The sequence below is a fragment of the Rissa tridactyla genome, chromosome 2 (assembly GCF_028500815.1).
Source record: "Rissa tridactyla isolate bRisTri1 chromosome 2, bRisTri1.patW.cur.20221130, whole genome shotgun sequence".
Classification (NCBI taxonomy): domain Eukaryota; kingdom Metazoa; phylum Chordata; class Aves; order Charadriiformes; family Laridae; genus Rissa; species Rissa tridactyla.
The window spans coordinates 71905321-71926552 of record NC_071467.1 but is presented as its reverse complement, the minus strand read 5'-3'; the positions used below and the strand labels follow the sequence as shown (position 1 = coordinate 71926552).

Here is a 21232-nt window from a genome sequence, read left to right as displayed (position 1 = left end):
TTAACACACACAGATTGCTAAACCACCTGAAACAGAAGCCTGGTGTTTAGCAAGACTACCCCTTTTTGAAGGGACAAAAGTATGAAGTTGTAACTGGAACCTTGGGGCAGGGGGGAACTGACCGTCAAAATCAACACCGCCCCACACGGGTTAAAAGTATTTTCAGTGTGTCCCACAACATTTCCTACACCGTGAATTTAAGGAAATCCATTACATCCAAGATATCCAGAAGACTGCAGCTATGGACGTTGAAAATGCTCCTCCTTTAGTTCACTTTTCCTGTCTTAATAAAAAAAAGTTATTTAGGAGAAACTCCGTTAAGAAAAACACTACTCAGAAGTCAAACTTTTCGAAATTCCCTTGTGAAAAGGTGTTTTTCAGAGCATATCGCATTCTCTCCCTGCAGACAGAGCACTACTCCTCTGACATGCTTCATGATGACACTTTCACAAGAGACGGCTCCTCAACATACACAACTTCTTCACCTTCTTCCTTTATTACAGAGAGCACAATTAAAACTGCTGGACAGTTCCACGACAAGCATTCCTGTCAGAGGTGTTAGAAAAAGAAGTATCATTGTGTTCAAATAACACACATAAATACCAAAAAAACCCCTAACTTTATGTAGTATATATCATTAGGTTCAAGGCTACTGTCCGCTTAGTTGCCTGGGGCTGCAGTTCATACATATAAATCTAAGAAAGCTCACGAGCCTTTTGAAGAAAGGTACCTCACAGCAGGTTCTCCCAAAACTGAGGATGGGTGTGGAAGGGAAACACAAAGGTGGAAAAGAAAACACTATCAACATCTCAGTCTGCCCCTCCTCATCCTGTTTTTAAATAGGCTACATTGTGGTCTCTACACAGTTGGTCTCTACCAAGTTGTGAAAACAAACCAAAACCTGTGGTTTTGGTAAGATAAGCTGTATAATTTATAAGCCATAATACCAAATAATGAAAGATTATAAACAGCAGAAAAAAATACTTAAGGGCTTTTTCAGGTGTGGGGTTTTTTTCTTATGCTGGACACGTTTTAGAAACCTGCAACCCTGCTCTAAGAAGAAAGGGAAGAAAAAAGAAACAAACACCCCAAAACCCAAACCCTATCTGAAATATTAAAAAAATAGGAATTATATGTAACTCAAAAATCAGAACTGTGTTTTTCTCTTTTATAGTTATTCCAACATTATAGTCAAACTTAGCCCTTTCCTTTGCCAGAAGAGAAATTGCCCCAAAGTGAACTTGACAAAATGTAGATGCTTTTTTGCCTCCAGAGGTAGCATTCAGTAGCACTGTGGAAGCTAACCATCTTGGAACCTGTGACCCAAAACGTTTGCCAAGCAGCATGTTTGAGAATTTCAGTCTGCAAGGGTTACTTTAGGGACTGCTGACATCTGGTGCCAACACAAATGGAGGTTTCCCTGGTGGACATTTGACAGCTTCCCTGACAGGGAGCAGACAGTCGACCGGCCAAAACAGACACCACCTACTTTGACAATATTCCAATACAATGGTCATGGCAAATGGTATTTCCAGATTTGCCCAGCACTGTAGTGAGGAAAGGGTTGATTAGGTCCTTTAAATACATGCTAGCCACTACAACCAAACGAGTTGTACCTAGTACAGTCAGAAAGATAAAAATACACTGACATACACACAAGTACACAGTTCTGACCCTGACCAATAACTTGTGACAAACGAAGGAAGAAAAACTGGTCATGGGAGAATGATTCTGACAGCTCTGAAACCAAGTTCACTCCAGAGAATTCTGCCAATTATGATTATATCAGATTTAATTTACTAAGATGAATTTGAGAGTCAATGTAGAGTAGCTGTATAATTCACATAATCTGCTGGAATCTACAAACTAACTATTTTCTAAATAAATATGAGCATGTGAACCCTGCTGAAAAAAAAAAAAAATACAACCAATAGCCACCCTTTCCTGTACATTACCGTAAGTGTAAAATGTCAGGCTGTCCTGATTTGAGGTAAAACAGAACCAATTTTCTTTTCAGTAATTTTTCAGTATTTTTTCAGTTAAGTCTCTTCTAACTCTCTGAGATTAACGGCGTAATTTTCATACAGTGTCCGCTTCTAGCAGAGCTAAAGCCTGATATTTATAGTGAATACCAAGGAATGGTATGCAGAGAGGCTCCTGCTTATGTTTATTGCTATAACAACCAAGATCAGCTAATCAAGATGCACCAACTTGGAGGATCAGAAGCAGAAAAGCTTAGAGGGGTCACACCTGTGGGGAGGAGCAGAGAGGACAGGCGACCCAAAACTGACCAACAGGGTATTCCATCCCATCTGCCCATGCTCAGTATAAAAGCTGAGAGATCAAAGGGGTCAGCCTCTTTCTTCAATGGCCAGCGTCCGAGAAGGACTCTGTTCATCTGCCTTTGATCCCGATCCATGTGTTCCTGAATCCAGATACTGAGTCCAGTCAGGGACTTTTGCTGTGTCCACTAGTGGCGTGATCATCACCATGGGAGCTTGATACAGTTTTGTTTATATTGTATATAATTCATTATTTTCTTATTAATATTCTTATCTTTCCTCTTATTATTAATATTTCATTGAAGTAGTTTAGTTTCTTTTCAACTCATTCTTCTCTGACTTAGGAGAGAAGTTAGAGAGTATCCATCATTCATTTAGAGGTCAGCCCAGCCCAAACCATGACGCACACTAAAGTAGGCTAAAGAACTCTTGCCACAAAGCAGAAGACTTTCCCATACCTTAGATAAAGTGCTGGACACAAGCATACTTCCCACAAAACTAGGACTAGAGGGCAGTCCAAGATTAGTCCTCAGAAGGTATACTAACTGCAAGGGTAACCATGCTGAAACTGCCACAGCCTATAAACATGTAAGGGTATATTCAGTCTGCTATGGAACAAACTCCCCTCCTTTTTATGAAAAAAGGATACATAAAAATATTCTCCTTCCCTATGTAACTGAAGTTCATGCAGAGTGCATGTCCTCTGCATAAGACTTCTGCAACAACCCATAGAGAAGGCTGGAGTCAGAGCAAGGAACTCATCTGGAATTTATAACCAGCTCCTACCTTTAAGACCCAGCAGCCAACTACATTGCTTGAGCAAGCAATGCCTAACATGATGCAGGAACTGGAAAGCACGAAGGGAAAGAAAAGGAGAAGGTGGGAACAAGATGCTTGTAGACTAGCCTGCGATCTTGGACTTGTTCTTCAAATGCAGTGTTTTGCAATCCCCTATCAAACAGGCCTACCATGGAGGTTATCTAGGATTCCTAATTCCTAAATTGCAGGTGTGACTTAAGAACTGCAGACAGGCATACAGCCATTTGCAAATCTTCACTCATTAACACCATTTCCCAAGTTTGAGGACAAGAGTGACAACAGTACAAGAAAGCTCTGTAACATACTGGTGCCAAGATACAGTTTACTATGTCATTATCACATGCAATTGCTGCATTTGGAGAACTTTTTTTTTTTTTCCTGAAACTGTAGAGAATTTCTGTCTCTGTATCACGGCCTAGTAGATACCACAAAAATACCTTCAGTTAGAGAACACCAAATTGGTATCCCAAAATCCCATCATTGTTCTCAGTCAAATTCTAATCAGAGGCATCGTCTCACTTCTCCAGCACAACAGAGGGAATCAGAAAGGGAGAAGATAACCATGCATGTTCTTCTTCTCTGTACGCACCAGGGCCGTGCAGGTGGGGCAAAGCTCCAAATAAGAAAAAATACAGTGTTTGTCTTTGCAGCCCAAAGCAGACTCATTGGTAGCCAAAGCACAGATATTCATAGTTCACAAGATGAAAATTACCATAAACAAATGTACTATGCTAGTCAGATACTGGTCTCACACTTAAAACAAGCCATGCTTCCTCATCTCTTTTATGCTTCTAGTAAATGATTTATGTACCGTATTCTTGGCAAGAAAGTATTCCTTGCTGTCCAAGGGAAAAATGTACTAATTTTATGTTACTTAAGTTACTCCATATCAAAATATTTCAAAACACAGAAATCTAGATTAGTGTGCTGCTAAGCAGCAGACCGCACACATGGCGGAGTCCTGTAACATAACATGGCAATGAAACAGCTTTAAAATGCTTAACTGAAGTTAAAGCAGATACTATTAACTGATCCAGCTCAAGGGTCTTCAGCAGCACAGACAAAATTAAGCTATCCTGCTACAGCTCTGAGATAATACAAATCAGGTAACAGCAAAATTCAAAGAACTGGACTAGGAAAACACTGTGAAGTGTATAGATGATGCCAGGCTGAGTTGAGGTTATTTACGAAGGAAAGCTCACAGCTTCTTTCTCGTACAGGGCCCTAGAGAGAGACACAGGCAGCTTGTTTAGAAAGCTACTGCAACTGGTTTGCTTAAGGAAGTCCACGGTCAGTTATTTTGACATCTATTTTCTATCTTTTGCCCAGTTAAAGTCTTAGGGCACTTCAATGAACACAAGTGTCATATCAGAAACAGCAGTGCAAACCAGAAATATCAGACACTGATAAACAAAATTGCCCTAAGCATGCACAGACGTCCAGCAGTGCATTACAACCATAGCTGTGAGGTTAAATCGGTGCAAATTCCTTTAGTACCCTTATACTTACCCAGTGTAAGTACAGTTTAATTAACAAAGTTTGAATAAAGGACTGGACTTCGCCAAGTTGGTTAGTATAGCAATATCATGGATTTGTTAAAAATAAAACAGGCAGGCCAATGCTTATCAAGTAAATTGTGTGGCAACTAATCAAAACTTTCCATCAGTGCCAAACCGTGCTTACATTCTTCCACCACTCAGCTGAAGGTAAAGATGATTCTATCTTGCCTCTTTATAAAGAGAGCGTGTCTATCTTTTCAGTCTTAATTATACTTCTGAAGACAAAACAGACCAGAAGCACACCTCCTCTGACATTTTCCAGTGTCAGAATAGAAAGCCAAGAAAATCCCTTCTTCCAATGTTTACCTTCAAGTGACAAAGCACGTTCTCCGGTCCATCCTATTTACACTAGTAATAGCTCAAAATATACTTCATCAGTACATTCAGAAGAACTATTACTTTTTTGTTTCTGGTATACACCTCTAAAGTTGTGTTTGGGATATCGGCATGCACCGGCTCCACCAAAGGAATAAAACTAGTATTCAAAGAACATGTGTAAACATGTGTAACCCAAAATGGGAAGCCTGGACAAGCTTGCTACTGTTATTTTTTTCTTGACAGTTTATCTCTCTTGCCATGTAAGAAGATCAGGTTTAGACAGTTCTTCAGTTTTATCTCCACATATATCCCCATTAAACCAACTGTGTATGTCATCTTCCACCTAAGCGGGGGGAATGTTGTTTTGTTTGTTTGTTTAAAAAACTAGAGCAGCTTAAAAAAAAAAAGTCTTTGACACTAAGCAATCTGAGCATGCCAATCACGCATCAGCATTTAATAAAAGTAAAACTTACTGATCTTCCGTGCTTTCACGTATCCATTTACTTCAGATACGTAATTTTTTGGGTTTTTTGCATTTTCAACTGTAATTAACAAAGTGAAAATGCCAAAGGTTTTAACGACTCTTTGCTGAAGACAAGACAGGGAAAAGTAGTCTCCCAGAATCTTTTGTTACCGTAAGTAACACCTGTAGGTTAAACAAACAGCTATACTTTTTAACGTCTAAAGTGAGTTTGCACCGTTTGATACTTTAAGAAGAAAAAAAAAAAGAAATCAGTACACTGAGAAACCAGCCTTAACGTCGCGTTTCCCTCCCTCAAGTCACCTGGGGAGCTGAGCTGCAATTTCACAACTCCTACCATCCACCTCGCAGCCCAGCAGAGCCCATGTTTGCCCAAGACCTCACCTGAATTACCTGTGACTTACACAGCATCTCGGAACCGGGGCATCACCGCACCACCGACACGGAATACCGCCAGAGAAAACGCCTTTGCCCCCACTCCACCCACTCGATTGTTACACAGCACCCCTCCGCTCCGTGGCTTGTAACTCGGGAGCTTTTTTTAAATGCTATTTCACGGCGGGTTTTTACGGTGAAGGCGAGGTTTGCCCTGCCCTGCCCCGCCGCCACGGCGGGCGGTTGGCCCCGGCACCCCCCGCCCCGCCGCTGCGGCCCGAGCCTCCTTCACCACGCACCTTCAGCGTAAAAAGAAAGAAGAAAAAGAAAAAGAGGGGGCAAAAAAAGAACACCTACATCAAACAGGCCACTTCAAACAGGCGCCTCACGATTTTCAACGCCCGCAAACCCCTTCCCGCCGCCGCGCAACAAGTGAGATGGCGGCCGGCGCCGCGCCCGGCAACCGCCCCCCCCGGGGTGGGCAGCCCGACAGCGGGAGGGAGACGAGGGCCGGAGGGTCTACAACCCTCCTCTGCTGAGGCCCGGAAGAGGCAACTACCGTCCGCCTTCCTCCCCTCCGCCTCCCGGGGGAACCCGGCCACCCCCGGAGCCCCCTCCCGCCCCAGGCGGGCACTCACCCACTGGCTGCTGAAGTAGTCCAGCCCCTGGCAGATGAGGCGGGCGGCCTGGGCCAGCAGTACCTGCACGCCCAAGGAGCTGCCCAGGCAGTACAGCCCGTAGAGGATCGGCCCCCCAGCGCCCAGCAGCAGCAGGAGCCGCCGGCGCCGCAGCACCTGCTCGCCCAGCGCCTCCACCCCGTAGTTGGCGAAGCAGATGGGGAGGAGGAGGGCGGCCAGCAGGACCGGGGTGCGGGAGCGGTGCAGGCGGCCCAGCCAGCGGCGGCCCAGCGCCGTCAGGGAGCTCTTGAAGGGGTGGAGGAAGGTGCCGCAGAGCACGGCCCAGAGCAGCGGCCGCAGGAAGGCCTCCAGGATGAAGTAGACCAGGACGGCGGCGCCGCAGCACAGCCCCGCGAACAGCAGCGCCCCGGTGTTGTAGAAGGCCTGCTTGATCGGCTTCTCCAGCCGCGGCAGCGACATCCCCGCCGCCCCGCCCGGGACGCCCAGCGGCAGCCGCGGCATGGCCGCCGCCGCCGCCTCCGCACCCTCCGCCCCGCCGGCAGCCGCCCTGGGGGAGCCGCCCGGCCGCCGCCTCTGAGCCGGCGAACCCGGAGGGGCCGCGGCCGGGGCCGCCGGAGTCTCTCCACTGTCAGCCATGGCTCCCGCCCCCTTCCCGCGCAACGCCGGGCACGGCCGCGGCTCCGGCCGCCGCTGCCGCCGGCAGAGGGGAGGGCGCGGAGAAGCGTCCGGCACTGCCGGGGGCTGTAGTGCCGCCGTGCGGCTCTGGGCACGGGCCTGCGCCCAGCCCGGCCCGGCCCAGCCCGGCGGGGAAGGGGAGTTGCCGGCGGGGGAAGGGTGCTGGGAAATGTAGTTCCGCTCCGGGAGAGCCGGCGGCCGTGCTCGCCCCACGGGCAGAGCCTGCCGGGGGGGCCCGGGGGTCCTTCAGCCCTGTCCGTCCCGCTTCGGCTCCCGCCGAGTGCGGGCCGAGGTTGCCCGGCACCTTCTTTTGCTGAAGAAGGGTGCCGAGGGCTAGGGCTTGAAAGAGCCCAGCAGCTTCCTTCAGGTCCTCACCCCCATCCCAGCATTGAAGCCCCGTGTGACGCTCTCCCGTCCCCACTGCTACTGGAGTCCCTGGGAGCTGGATTGAGAGCAGCCCTGAAGAAATGGACTTGGGGGTGTTTGTGGATCAGAAGCTCAACATGAGCCATCAATGTCCGTTTGCAGCCCAGAAAGCCAACTGTGTCCTGGGCTGCACCAAAAGAAGCGTGGCCAGAGGTCAAGGGAGGTGTTTCCGCTCCTCAACCTATTGGAGCAGGTCCAGAGGAGGGCCACGAAGATGATCAGAGGGCTGGAGCACCTCTCTTATGAAGACAGGCTGAGAGAGTTGGGGTTGTTCAGCCTGGAGAAGAGAAGGTTCCAGGGAGACCTTATAGCAGCTTTCCAGTATCTGAAGGGTGCCTACAAGAAAGCTGTAGAGGGACTTTTTGCAATGCCATGTAGTGATAGGGTGAGGGGTGATGGCTTCAAACTGGAAAAGGGTAGATTTAAATTAGACATGAGGAAGAAATTTTTCTCTATGAGGGTGGTGAGACACTGGAACAGGTTGCCCAGAGAAGTTGTGGATGCCCCATCCCTGGAAGTGTCCAAGGCCAGGCTGGATGGGGCTTTGAGCAGCCTGGTCTAGTGGGAGGTGTCCCTGCCCATGGCAGGGGGGTTGGAACTAGATGATCTTTAAGGTCCCTTTCAACCCAAACCATTCTATGATTTGGGAATTTGCAGTGTCATCTCAAGGCGGAGAGCGAGACTGGTTAGACCAGCCAGAGAATTTTGCCTTGTCTGAACATGTTCTGGAACCAAACTATTTAACAAGGAACAATCTGCTCTTTTACTAGGAATTGGGCCCAATGCTAAAGAAGTGGTTGTTCTGTCTGGTTTTTTTAGACCTGACCTTTGTGACATTATGTTGCATCAAATATCTTTTTGCAAATAATCTAGGGAGGAGCTAATTTCCTGCTTCTGGTGTACACCAGCCCTCTGTCCATACATAAGGGTGACAGCTAACATTTTACAGGCGGTCTAAATGCCTCTATAATAAATATGCTTGGTCTGAGCAAGTTTTATCAGGGCAGGAATCCACAACATTTGAACTGCCAGCACTGTGCTACTCAAAGTTTTCCTTTTACAGCTTAACAGCCTTTCAGCAGGTACTAAAGCTGTTGGTAACGCTGCCATAACCCCCCCCCCCCAGAGGAATCTTCCTCTTTCTTCTGAATGAAAAACGCAGCATATCCTTGATACTGTATTACAGAGGTTGTATACCTCTGAACATGTAAAAATCTGGTTTTCCCCCCCTTTTTTTTTCCTTTTTAGGATTTACATATGAGTTTAACATTATGTAATTTCATTGTACATTTATGTCCACCAGGACTTCGGTGGAGTGTTTTTTGCATGATGCAGGTGTCTAAAAGCTGAAATTAATCTGAGCACAATTGTCTTTAACTTGGACAATGGGACTATAACTGTTCATAGCCCAGCTTTTAAAGGCAGAGCAATATAGAGACAACAGGCTGTAGCTGAGACATACCCCTGTCATCATCCCACGGAGGAAAAGGTAGAGGCTTTCTCACACACTTTCTATAACCGTATTGCATCCTACAACTGTAGGTGGGGCTGGGCCCAGCCAGTTTCCTTGAGCTTTTGCTCTGCAGTCCCAACTTTTCTATGCAGCCCCAACTTCTCCATGCTGCAAAGCCTTTCTTGCTGGGTACGCACATGTTCATGCTTATAAAGGTCCCTCTTGGCCCCTGCAGCTCCTTGGTTTCCATTGCTGAACAGATCACACGTGGGTTTGACAAAGTGCTTTAATTTCACGCAGTGGAGAAATTTATAGACCTACAGGTACCTCATTTGATCCTGATGGTGATGAAGCATTACAAGCAGTTGTCCATATGAGAAGCTTTTATTGCACCTTAAAACGATACTGCCACGCACTGCTCTTTGATCAGATAGATCTGCCTCCTGGCAGGGTGTTGAAATAGGTAACAAGCACACATCGCTACCTGAACCTTTTCTCTTCAGTTCCTGCGGAGCGGAGGAAGCATGCCAAAAAGAGACTCTAATGGCTCATTATAATACATTTATTGCATTGAAGTTCAATTAGCAAGTGTCAATTAAGATTTAAATGAGGGGGAGGGGGGAGTTGAGAGTACCAATCCTCCTGTTAGATAAACAGAGATGTCAGCAAATCAAATCTTCATAGGCACATCCTTATTCCTTTGATTTTTCGTAACAGACTCAGGCAGTCATATTCTTCAGGAATAGAAATTAATTTCACCTCTTTGACTTGAATGAAGCTATAAATATTGATTTACATAAGCTAAGGATTTGGTTCCAACTGTAGAAAACCTTTCCTCTCCAATACTGTCTTTCACTATTCATTATAAACAGCTAAACAGATCAAAATTAAAATTAAAACAAAAAAACCACACACGAACACAAAAAAAAAAGTCACCCTAAAAAACAACAAACCCACAATGCAATTGAAATAAAGATTTCTGGCTCATGTGTTACAACACGAACACTTAAGAACACAGACATGACCATAAAGGTGGTGAGGCACTGGAACAGGTTTCCAAGAGAACCTGTGGATGCCCCATCCCTGGAAGTGTCCAAGGCCAGGCTGGATGGGGCTTTGAGCAGCCTGGTCTAGTGGGAGGTGTCCCTGCCCATGGCAGGCAGTTGGAACTAAAGGATCTTTAAGGTCCCTTCCAACCCAAACCATTCTGTGATTCTATGATAAACATCAGAAAACAGTCTCCGAGGTGACAGCTGAGGGACAATGCGTGATCTTCACAAGACACACCTCAGGCTCTGAACACTTAATTCCAGAACAGATTTCAACAGCAACTGCAGCCTTAACAGCTGGGTTTATTTAAGATTTGAAGCATTATGCGATTTCAGATTAGATGCCAATTTACATTGTGATACGTTGTGGTTTAGGCATTTTTATGGCCATAGATAAGTAGTGCACCTCAGGGTGCTTTACTGCTAGAAATTCCCCAACAGTTCCTTTGGATGTATTTTTACTATTAGTAATTCTTCAAGGGTGAAGAGGGCAGCAAAGGAATGCTTTTGTGTCAATGTAGAAAACAGGCATGTGCCTAAAAGTATGCATGTGGTAATTATTGATAGTCCTTGGTGCTCTCTTATGGAGAGGTAAATATAAAACAGCAAGTTAATCATGATTTATACCTGAAATAACCACATGAAACTATGAAATAGCTCAGTAACGAAGCCACAAGGTGTCAGCACTGGCCTGGGTATTTAGAAAAGAACTCTATCCTTGCTTGAGAGACTTTTTGTTTGTTTATTTTAACCCATGTTACTGAACATTTGTGAACATTCAGTTGAGGTTAATCTCATGAGTTCACCTCAGTTTAATGACAAAGTAATATCCTCTTCAGATGAATGAAAAATACTCAACATAAACTACCATAGTTTCAATAATAGTAGGACCAAAGAAAAAAAAATAGGTAATCAAGTTCATCATTAAGATGTAAGCTTTTGGTCATTGGCACGTGCCTTTGTATTTTGGGCTAAAGAAGAAATCTTTTATGGAGATCAGCTGCTAAAATGAGATGACTCCAAATTAAACATCATTAACAAAATAGTGGTAAAAAGAAAATTAAAACCAGCTCTTGAGAACACCGTCTCTGATTGTACCCAGCGATTAGAGCAGCGACTGACTTCATTGCAGAAACAGCTATGTTCAATATCTCGGTTAAAGTATGTGGTAGTATCAGCAGTGCTATACTTGATTGATTATGTGTCAGTGATGTACTTGAATGATTCACGTAGAAGTCTGAATCTTGTTCAGTTAACAAGGGGGATGAAATCTATGGTCGTATGGCAGAGCAGTCAATAGCACCAGCGCAAAGATGTTCACGCAGTGGGCCAGCATGCAAAACGCAGCACCAGTAAGACCTTGGGATGCACAAAATCCAGAGCGCTGTCTTGCAGGCTTAGCCCACATGGTAGCTGCATGCATGGTACAAGAGTTGCATACAAAGATCTGAGTAACAGAAGAATATTTGATCTCATCAGGTTTGTGACAAAATGCCTTACCATTCTGTCAAATGTTATGTAGCACAAACAGAATATAATTTAAGACCGTCTATTGAGTATATTTAAGGCCTCTGTTGATCATCATCACTTGGATAGTGCACAAATAGCTGACACGCACCATCCATCCTTTCTCGCAGCCTGCAGCTACAGGGTAGCAGTACCACAAACACAAGAAACAGAGGACACGGTGTAAAAGCAACACATTTCTTGGTGCCTTGAGTCAACTCTTCTTTTCAGTCCATCAGCAAGGAGCTAAGATACCAGCTCAAACCTGAGAGATCACAGAAATTGAAGCACCCCTGTTGGAGATACTTCTGCCGCTGCTTTTGCTTGCTGAATATCACGAGAGTTCCTCTGCTCTGTTCCCAATCTCTAATGTAATTGCATCATCTTCTTTTCTGCAAAAGCCTGTTCTGACTGCTTCAGGAGCTGCTCTGTCTGGCCAAGCAATGGGGTAGTGATGATAGTAGATAAAGAACACCCAAATTGGTAATATTGGCAACTTGATTATAGTTGCATCGAATAGGTTAAAAAAAAAAAAAACAGAGCTTAGATGTCACCACAGGGATCTCTACATTCTACTTACTTATAGTAAGTGACAATTGGGTTAATACTTTGTTAAAATACAGATAATTACATTTATTTACAGCTTCACTCTGATGATGAAAGAGAAAAAAAAAAAGTGTAGTCCCCCACATCTGTTAATTTGCTACTGTGAGCAGGCTCACTGACTTTAATGGAATTACTCAGGGTAATAAATTCAAGCCCATAGCACAGGAAGGAATTGTTAACACAAGGCAGCAGCAGAGACTTCTTTAGCCTCACAGAGACTTCCCCCCACCCTTCTTATAAATGCCATACCACACATTTTCTTAGACTAAAAAGGCATTTATTATAACAGGTTTATAAATATTGTTCTCTATCACCGTCAGATAGCTAACAAGGCTCACTTGAACACCAACATTTAGTATAAAACAGATGTTACAAAGCAATATTTTAGGGCATGCACTGATTGTAAAGTAGTCCCACAGGTCACCATAATTCCGTTGTGTATTCATTCAGTGTTATTTTTCTGAAAAGACTAGTGCATAAATACAAAGAAGTTTGATGATTACTTCTGGACTACAAAACCCCAGTTCTGCACTCCTACCTGACCAAATGCTCATTGACTTCACGTGGATGCTGGGTATTGGCATACGGAACGGAGCCTAGCATAAAGAATGCAGAACACCACTTAACACTATAGTTACCAGTTGCTTATTTATATGTTTTACCTATGTACAAGTCTTGAGAACGCTGAACAAAGCCAAAAAGTAGAGATGATGTTTCAGGTTCAGCCATTACACTTCGTGTAATACAAAATAAAGTGGCAAGAGTCAACACAGTTATGACAGCCTGCTTACTTGCAATGAGGTTAAAGCAAACCAGACCTCAAGATATATTAATCAGAAATACCAAGGCATACCAGGCATCTGTTTTAACCTAAACAGAACTCATGATGCTTCAAATATGTTACAAAATATATCTGCCTAAATAAAGGCTGGGGACATCCCACACAAATATCAGGGTCCCACCATTTCATTTTTCTAATTAATTAATAGGTTTGGAATTTCACCTTTGACTATCCGTGTCAAGATTTACATGATACTTCCAGCTTTAGAGAAAATCTGTTGTGGCAATTTTTTCTATTTCAATTTTTGTCATTGGTTTCATATCACCAACTGTAAAAAAACCCCACAACTGAAAATGAAATCATTGCTTTATATGTGAGCAGTCCAATATTGCAGAAGCAGGTATCATATTTTGTACTGAAATAAGATATTTTCCTCCTAGATTCAAATGTATCATCTGTACTTCCTTTCTGATTATCCTAATACTCTATACAACAATATTTTCTTGTCTTATTGAACTTATCCTCGTTTCATCTGATCTGGAAAAAACTGTAATACTATAAAAACATTAATGTGGGGCTAATTAAGTGTACCTAAGAGGTGACAAAAGGTTAATATATAAAAACTGCAAACATAATACCCTAGAAAGTAACATCTCGGGTTTCTATATATTCTTCTGAATTACTCTGCCCCCCAAAAAATCAGCTAGGAGTTGGGGAACATGTAGGGTTCTGTGTTTTCTCTTCTTTTATCTCCAAAGCAGAGTCTACCCTTTTGTTTGTATAATTATCAGACTTACACACACAAAAATACCTTCAGCAAATTTCCATTGCCTCTGGGCAAATATTAACTCTGGGAAGAATATTTTTTGTTAATCTAAACTTTGCAGATCACTGTTGTGAAAAATCAGCAAGAATATTTTTATTCCTTGGCACACAATCTTAATGCATTGTTCCTTTACTTAGTCTTCTACTAATAGCATCTTATGAAATTGAACTGGATGATGTCAAGCTTGAGAGAGATGTGAAACTAAATTAGGGAACACATTGCAATCGTTAGTTGCCATAAAATGTTCACTGCCCTGAGTAGGCATTGGAGCCATAAAAGATTTGCAGCTGCTCGGCACTTTTGGAAAATCCAATTACTTCTTTAAAAATGTAAACATGAATTTGAGTAAGTATCATTTAGAAACAGCTAAGAAAATTACTGCTACCAGGTAATTCTGTAACGCTCTAATCTATAAAGAGCACAACACCTTTCAGAAAGTTTCTTAAGAGCGTCATATAAAGTTCACTTTGTATGGACATTCCTAAATAGCCTCTAAATGCAGATCAAAACTAGCTTATATGGAACAGTGTCTGTTCTAAAACACGGGCTGTGAAGTCCTGCACGTATTCCAACCTCCCATCGGTTTGAAAGAAGATAAGATACTTAGATAAGAAAAACAGAAGTAGGGCAAAAGCAACAGTTGTGAACGACTATGAAGCTGCGCCAGGGGAAGTTCAGGACGGACATTAGGAGAAGATTCTTCACTGAGCGAGTGGTCGGTCACTGGAACAGGCTCCCCAGGGAAGTGCTCAGGGCACCAAGCCTGTCAGAGTTCAAGGAGCACCTGGATGATGCCCTTAGTCATATGGTCCTGAGAGGAGCGGGGAGCTGGACTCCATGATCCTTACGGGTCCCTTTCCAACCTGAGATATTCTATGAGTGCAATTCAAACTACTTAGCAATCCAAAAAAAAAAAAACAAACACCCCAAACCCGCCCCTTTCCTTACAGCAGGTTTATTGCTATTGCCAATTCAAATCACAGATTTTAAAAGGAAGTAATGTCTTTTCAGTCTGCTTTTTCACACCTATCAGCTCCACAAGCTGCACACATCCTCCTTGACATTTCAAAATTACACTGTTTTTGCCTCAGTATCTAAATTAGATAAGTTAAATAACGAAGTTCAAGCATACATAATTTTACCAAACTTACTGTAAAAATAATAAAAAAAGGAAGTTACCCAAGTGATTATTTCATACTAATAAAACAGGTTTAGAAAAGGAAGGTTTACCTAGATCTCACTCTTTATCTGCAAAAGTCAGACACCTCACCTCAACATATATATTGCACAGAAATAGCTAGATACAAAGAAAAGATGTGGTGAAAAGTTAACATATGGTCAATAAATATAAATTATTTTCTTTTGATTAATTTTTGTACTCAGGAAATTGAGATTTTCTTTAAAACCTTCCAGTTAGATCCATATCTGTGCTGGGCAGGCTGTGGGAGAGCTGCATTAGGCCCTAACACACTGCTACAAGAAATACTGACAGTGGAATTTTAGTTAGGGAATAGATGATGTGCAATAAAAGCTGTTAAGAAAAGATCTAGAGCCTCCATCTTTTGATACCTGACCTGCTGCAGCAGTAGTCTGTAAAATGTCCGGGTATATACGCAGCAGCCAACGGTCACTACTGTCTACAGGGTCTTGACAGGTTATCATACCCCTGAAGGCAAGATGGAGCCTCCAGCTTGATGGAGTTTCACAGGACCACACATCTGGAGGCACAATCCGACCTTGGGCCCACATCAGCCTTTACACAGCTAGGGCCTGCAGAAAAGCTAAATTCTCTTTAAAGTCAGACTCTGCCCCTTCTATTCAAATCAAGTAATATTTGCTTATGATTAAAAGCGCCGGATGTGCTCCGCCACATGTAAACTCACACAAAAATAGGGAGTATGCCAGAACCATTAGCCCTTCCTTGTCATTCACCCTTCCGCTCCTCTCTACTCTTCTGCCCCAAACTGTTTGAGGTCTCACTGTATGGCACACAAGCAGACTGCTTCGCCCATCCCTGACATGCTGCGGAGTCAGGGTTGAAGCAGGGGATGCCAATTCACGCAGGTTACGCACATATGCGGCTCCACGAAGCACCAAAACAACTGCAATATTTAAATGTGTTTCTATTTCTATCACAAACCTAAGGCTCTATACAAAGTTATACTTTGTATAAAATGCTAGCACTCTCACAATAGGTATCTCTGAAAATAAGTAATATTAGACCTTTTGTAATTCTGTGAAATACACGTTTCCTTCTCCTAAAGCTATTATTAAATACTTTTCTTTGGGGAAAATATTTGGAGGTGTTAAAAAAGCTGGGGGAGGTGGGGGGGGAGGGGAGTACACCTGCTACAACTCAGTGCGTCAAACCAAGGAGTCACAAAATGCAATTTAAATGCTGATAAAAGTGATGAAGTTTGTATGTAAGCTTTAATTCTGTCTCTAGAGTACGGCCTGGTGCAAACTTACAGTAGACCCAGACGCGATCAGAAAGACCAGACAGAGGAGAACAGTTTGCTTCTTTATAAATGGATCACTAACTCCTCTTCACAGCTGGGCTAAGACTTCTCAAGATCATCTCAATAAATAGCATAAGGCATCTGTGGAAGGCAGGGCAGGACATAAGCTGGTGATAAGGAGCACAGTACTTTTTGGAGGAAGACTAGACATTAACACTCACAGTAAGAACACCATCCACAGCCTGGCAAAAGAAGATACGCATATTTAAGGGGATTTGGTGCAGGATGGGTCGTGCTGCTTGCTATTTCCATTTTGCAATGGCCACCGAGTACATGGAGGCAGTTGCAGGGCTCTTCTTGGTTCAGACCCAGGATATGGTGCCCCAAGTGACCTTCAAAACTTCTGCCTGGGTTTGCTGATGTACACCACGCTCCAGTCATTCTCTAATCCCTGTGTTGCAAGTCTAATCCAACTATTGCAAAACCAAACAAATAGGACAAGAAGGCCACAGAGGGATTTCAAACTTTTCTCATTAATAGGTTCTCTTTCAAAACCAAAGTAATTCCCTTATAATAATAGAATTTTGGAGAAAGCATCATCCAGTATCTAATGACATTATCAAATCAGCTAGGCTTTTTGTGGAGGGGGATCAATTAGCATCTAGGATTATCTCACCTATGCATAAAAATATACATAGTTATTTGATTCCAGTGAAATAAAAAATGACTTTCCGAAAGCCTGTCCTCTTTGCTTATTTTTCCTCTCTTTCCCATCCTACTTATTACTAATGTAATTTCAGGCCTAGCTTATTATTTGTAGTGGGGTACCGGTCAGACGCTACAGTCAAAAAACAAGGTCCCTTTATGACAGGCAATGCCACAAATATAAGCAGTTGATTTCTCTTCCAACTGACTTACAAACTTTAAGTAAAAAACATTCTAGATGAGATGGACAGAGTGAGCAAAGGGTAGTAATATGGTTAACGTAACAAGCAATAGTCACAACGGAATTTTGTTCTGCATGGAAAGAACGTATTCAAGGACATTAATTAATGCCTTACGGTCTTTGCCTGTACTATCTTTCTAATTAAGAATCAAAGTTAAATTTCCAAAGGACACTATATATGCACTTTCTAAACTCTATGCCTATGTATTAGGTCATCCTACAGCAAGTAATTCTCAAAATAAAAGCACTTTGGAAATGTGTTTTTTCACAGCTGCTTGATAGTAGTCACCGTGAGGGAAATAAAAATTATTTGATTTTCCAAATCAAATGGAGGAAATGCCTTTTCAAAGGGAGACCTTTTCCTCTAGTTTGTATTGGTACCTTGCCCTGGTTTCAGCTGGGATAGAGTTCATTTTCATCCTAGTAGCTGCTGTGTTTTGAATTTCGTATGATAATAATACATATTGTTTTAGTTGTTGCTAAGAGATGTTTATATTAGTCAAGCACTTTTTCAGCTTCCCATAGAAGCTGAGGGGGAGCGCAGACAGGACAAGCTGGCCAAAGGAATATTCCATACCATAGGCGTTGTGCTCAGTATATAAATGGGGGTTGGCTAGGGACCCTCAGTCACTGCTCAGACAGGCCGGGCAACCGATCATTGGGTGGTGAGAATAAATTTGTGTTGCATCACTTTATTTTGTATATTCTTTTTACCATTAGTATAATTATTATTTTTTTCCTTTTCATTACTGTTCTATTAAACAATATCTCAACCCATGAGTTGTTGGTTTTGTTTTTGTTTTTTTTTTTTCCCCTTTTTCGCCCGCCCTTTTTCTCTGTATCCTAGTGGGGGGTCACGGTGTGAGCAACTGGCTGTGTGGTCCTAGTTACTGGCTGGGGTTAAACCACAACATACCCATTAATTAGAGAAATCCAAAGAACTATTTGAAATGCCTTAATCACTTAAAAATTACTTTGAAGAAAGTTACTTTGTAATATCTTTGTATAACAAGGATCGATCCTACTTTTCAATATTAAAAGGGAAAAAAACCCATGAAAACCAAAATACCTTCCATGACAAGTCACTGCACCCACTCAAATGTTAAGATTTGCCCAGTATCATACACAAGTAAGTACCATTGAATTAAAGCCTTTACATTTCTCTTATGGCCTTTTTGTTCTCATACTTCTTCCCAACTACTAGCCTCTAAGCACTCGCACCTTCTTTGTCAACTTGAGTCTCCTATTCCTGCTTTTCCCACTCTGAAGAGCAACTCTCATACAAAATGCCACAAGACAGCAAACTCCTTTCACTAAAAGAAAGTTACCCCAACTCCTGCGTCTAGTCTGCCACAGTTATTTTCAGCTCTCCTTAGGCTTTCTTCTATTTTACCTCTGCTATCTGCAAAGTGTTTAGAGCAGGAATTATGGCTTCACTATCTAGGAAGTAGTATGCAAAATTTTGGAAGAGTTTACTAGCTACTAGCTGAACTCAACATCAGTTGAAATGCCAAAGAATAGATTGGTTTGCTGCTTGATGTGGACTTTTATTCCTCCCATTTGATTAGAAATACTTAATTAGTTTTAATTAAGTACTTTGAAGTGCACATTTCTGCTAATACTTCAACAAGAGAAAAATATGACAACAAAACCACTCAAGCCAGCATACTTAACAAGTAACCTGAAAGAGGCAAGAAACTGTATTTTTACCTTACCTGAGAAGAGCTGAAGACTGAAGCAGTTTATACTTTGCAGTGGATGTACCCTGGCTACCACAAAGACCAGCTCTGCCTCTGCTCTGGGTTTGCTGTTGCTTTAGAGCCTGAAATTTAAACATGGCTGATTCCATGTAAGTGGAAAGCAGCTCTACGGGTGTTGCGTGTTTACCTCATTATTACCATTATCCTCTTTAACGCACCTGTCCAGCCAGGCTATCCTAAACCCAGCACTATATTAAAGAAGAGAAGTGGAGCCAAAATGGGCTTCTACCCTACTTTAGTACCTTTCAATTATTAGGTTAGCCCTTTATTGAGTAATCAGGTAAGTACCTGAAACTAAAACAGTAAATACAAGGCCATAAACTGAAGCAACCCTGGGGCTACTTTAAGTAGCTGCAATCTCTGAGAAGCAACGGCAATATCTCAGCTCTCTCAGCTGCCTACAAATTAGCACAAGGGAAAAAGAATTTGCCCTAATGATTTCTTCACTTCACCTGGTTGCTGAATATAAAACTCGTTATCCAAGGCTTCAGCTCTCTGCTTCAGCCAATTTTAAAGCTCAGTTTTACAGCTATGATGGACCAAAGCCAACCTTCCTTATTCAGTGATCTCCACTATGTATTTCATCAGATGATGAGTAGCCTATCCAACCTGAGAGAAGTAATTTACACTAAATCAAGCTACTATATGCACTTTTAAAGTTGACTTCATTCTGAATTTCTCTTCCCCTTCCTGAACTCTAGTCCAGCAATTTTAAGTGAACAAATTCTTAAAGACATCAATGAAAGTATATATTACTAAGCAATCTTCTTTTTGAAAAGGGGATAAAGTGTTTGTGATGGAGATAAATTCCTCCTCAAACCTATTTCATATACTTTAAGCATAGATTTGGAGAAGGCTGAGCCTAAAAAAAATTAATCTACAAACTTCAGTCTGTGAATAATGATGCAAACCCAGCAAAGCTAGTTAATCTTTTTACTCTATTCGGCAATGAGGAAAATAGAAATGTGGTTCATCGCATACTTTACCAGATCCTATGTTACAGAGTCCTCAAGCATGCCACATTAGATAGAACTTTGTCACAATTCAAATTTTAATTCTATTTAAATAGAATTTTAATGCAAGTTGGGAACTGAATGAGCAACCTTATCTATGCACATTTGACTACTACGTGTATACATGTCATACACTTCCTACTACGTGAAGAACAGAAATTCTCCACAAGAAATCAAAGTTTTTCATAATATCCCGTGGCTCATAAATACCTCTTGACACTTTAAATTTCGGTAATACTCATCACTCATCTTTGTAATATTTATTGGTGATAAAAAAACCATAATGTATTTCCTCTTTAGCTCATCTTTTTCCACAGTAACTACATTTTAGCAATGGTTTGATGAAACTAAAGATACCGTTCTTCTTATTAATCCCTACTTTTCCTAACAAATAATCTTCATTATATTTCCATGTCTTTGTAAGTTAACACCAGCTGCCCATATTCATCTTTAACATGAACGGGATATACAGGCATACAACACAGAAAACCAGATTACTTCATACTACTACACAACTGCTTAAAAACATATTTACATGTCAGCAATATTACTGTTTTTTCACAAAAAGAGAAAAAATGGTTTAATCTATTGGGAGGACGACTTATGGCTTGTTGGGAACTTCTGTGTTCTCTATGTTTTACATCTGGTTTTCCTATGTACGGAGAATTTACATTCCTGTATTCTTCCTTCCCTTTGTTTAAACAACTTTATATCCCACTCATAAAAGAAGTAGCCATTTCTTTCAAGAAGGCTGTTGAAACACTATTGTTATAAAGACATTCACCACCTCTTTTCCATTGAAAAAAATCATGTTAATGCTTGATTATGTGAGTTTAGTTTTGGAAAGTACCAGAGCAAGTATACCTTGATAAATATAAAAACATCTGGGAGAACTGTCCATTACTGAAGGGCAGGTTTTATACTGCTATGTCGGTATCCTGATCTTAAGTTCAGAAACCACACTTGGACTTGTGCTGTCTGCACCAGAACTACCAAACCGCTTTATAATGTTTTCCCAAATTTGCTTTTTGGGAGCAATTTGGAAGGCAATTTTGTTATTTGATAAGATGTCCATCGCTAAATTCACCTAAACACACATACAGACACCCCTTCCAAACACACATACACACGCACGCATGCACGCATACTGATTTTACAAAAGTCTCCTTTTCTTTAAGCAAGTAGTCACAACACTGAAAATATTCTATGTGTTCACTGATTATTCTTAAATGATTTGCCACCACTCTGCCACTCAAAGGA

General features: G+C 42.1%; 1 protein-coding gene across 3 annotated transcripts in view; it reads right to left on the bottom strand.

Moving 5' to 3' along the window:
• Positions 1 to 7177, bottom strand: part of TMEM245 (transmembrane protein 245) — a 101603-nt gene extending 94426 nt beyond the window's left edge. For 2 of the 3 annotated variants that reach the window (XM_054191268.1, XM_054191270.1), the window contains exon 1: positions 6473 to 7177. In XM_054191268.1, coding sequence (XP_054047243.1) covers positions 6473 to 7108 — 636 coding nt within the window. In that variant the 5' untranslated portion in view covers positions 7109 to 7177. The remainder of the gene's footprint in view (positions 1 to 6472) is intronic. The other variant, XM_054191271.1, reaches the window with a different exon arrangement.
• Positions 7178 to 21232: the final 14055 nt, after the last annotated feature.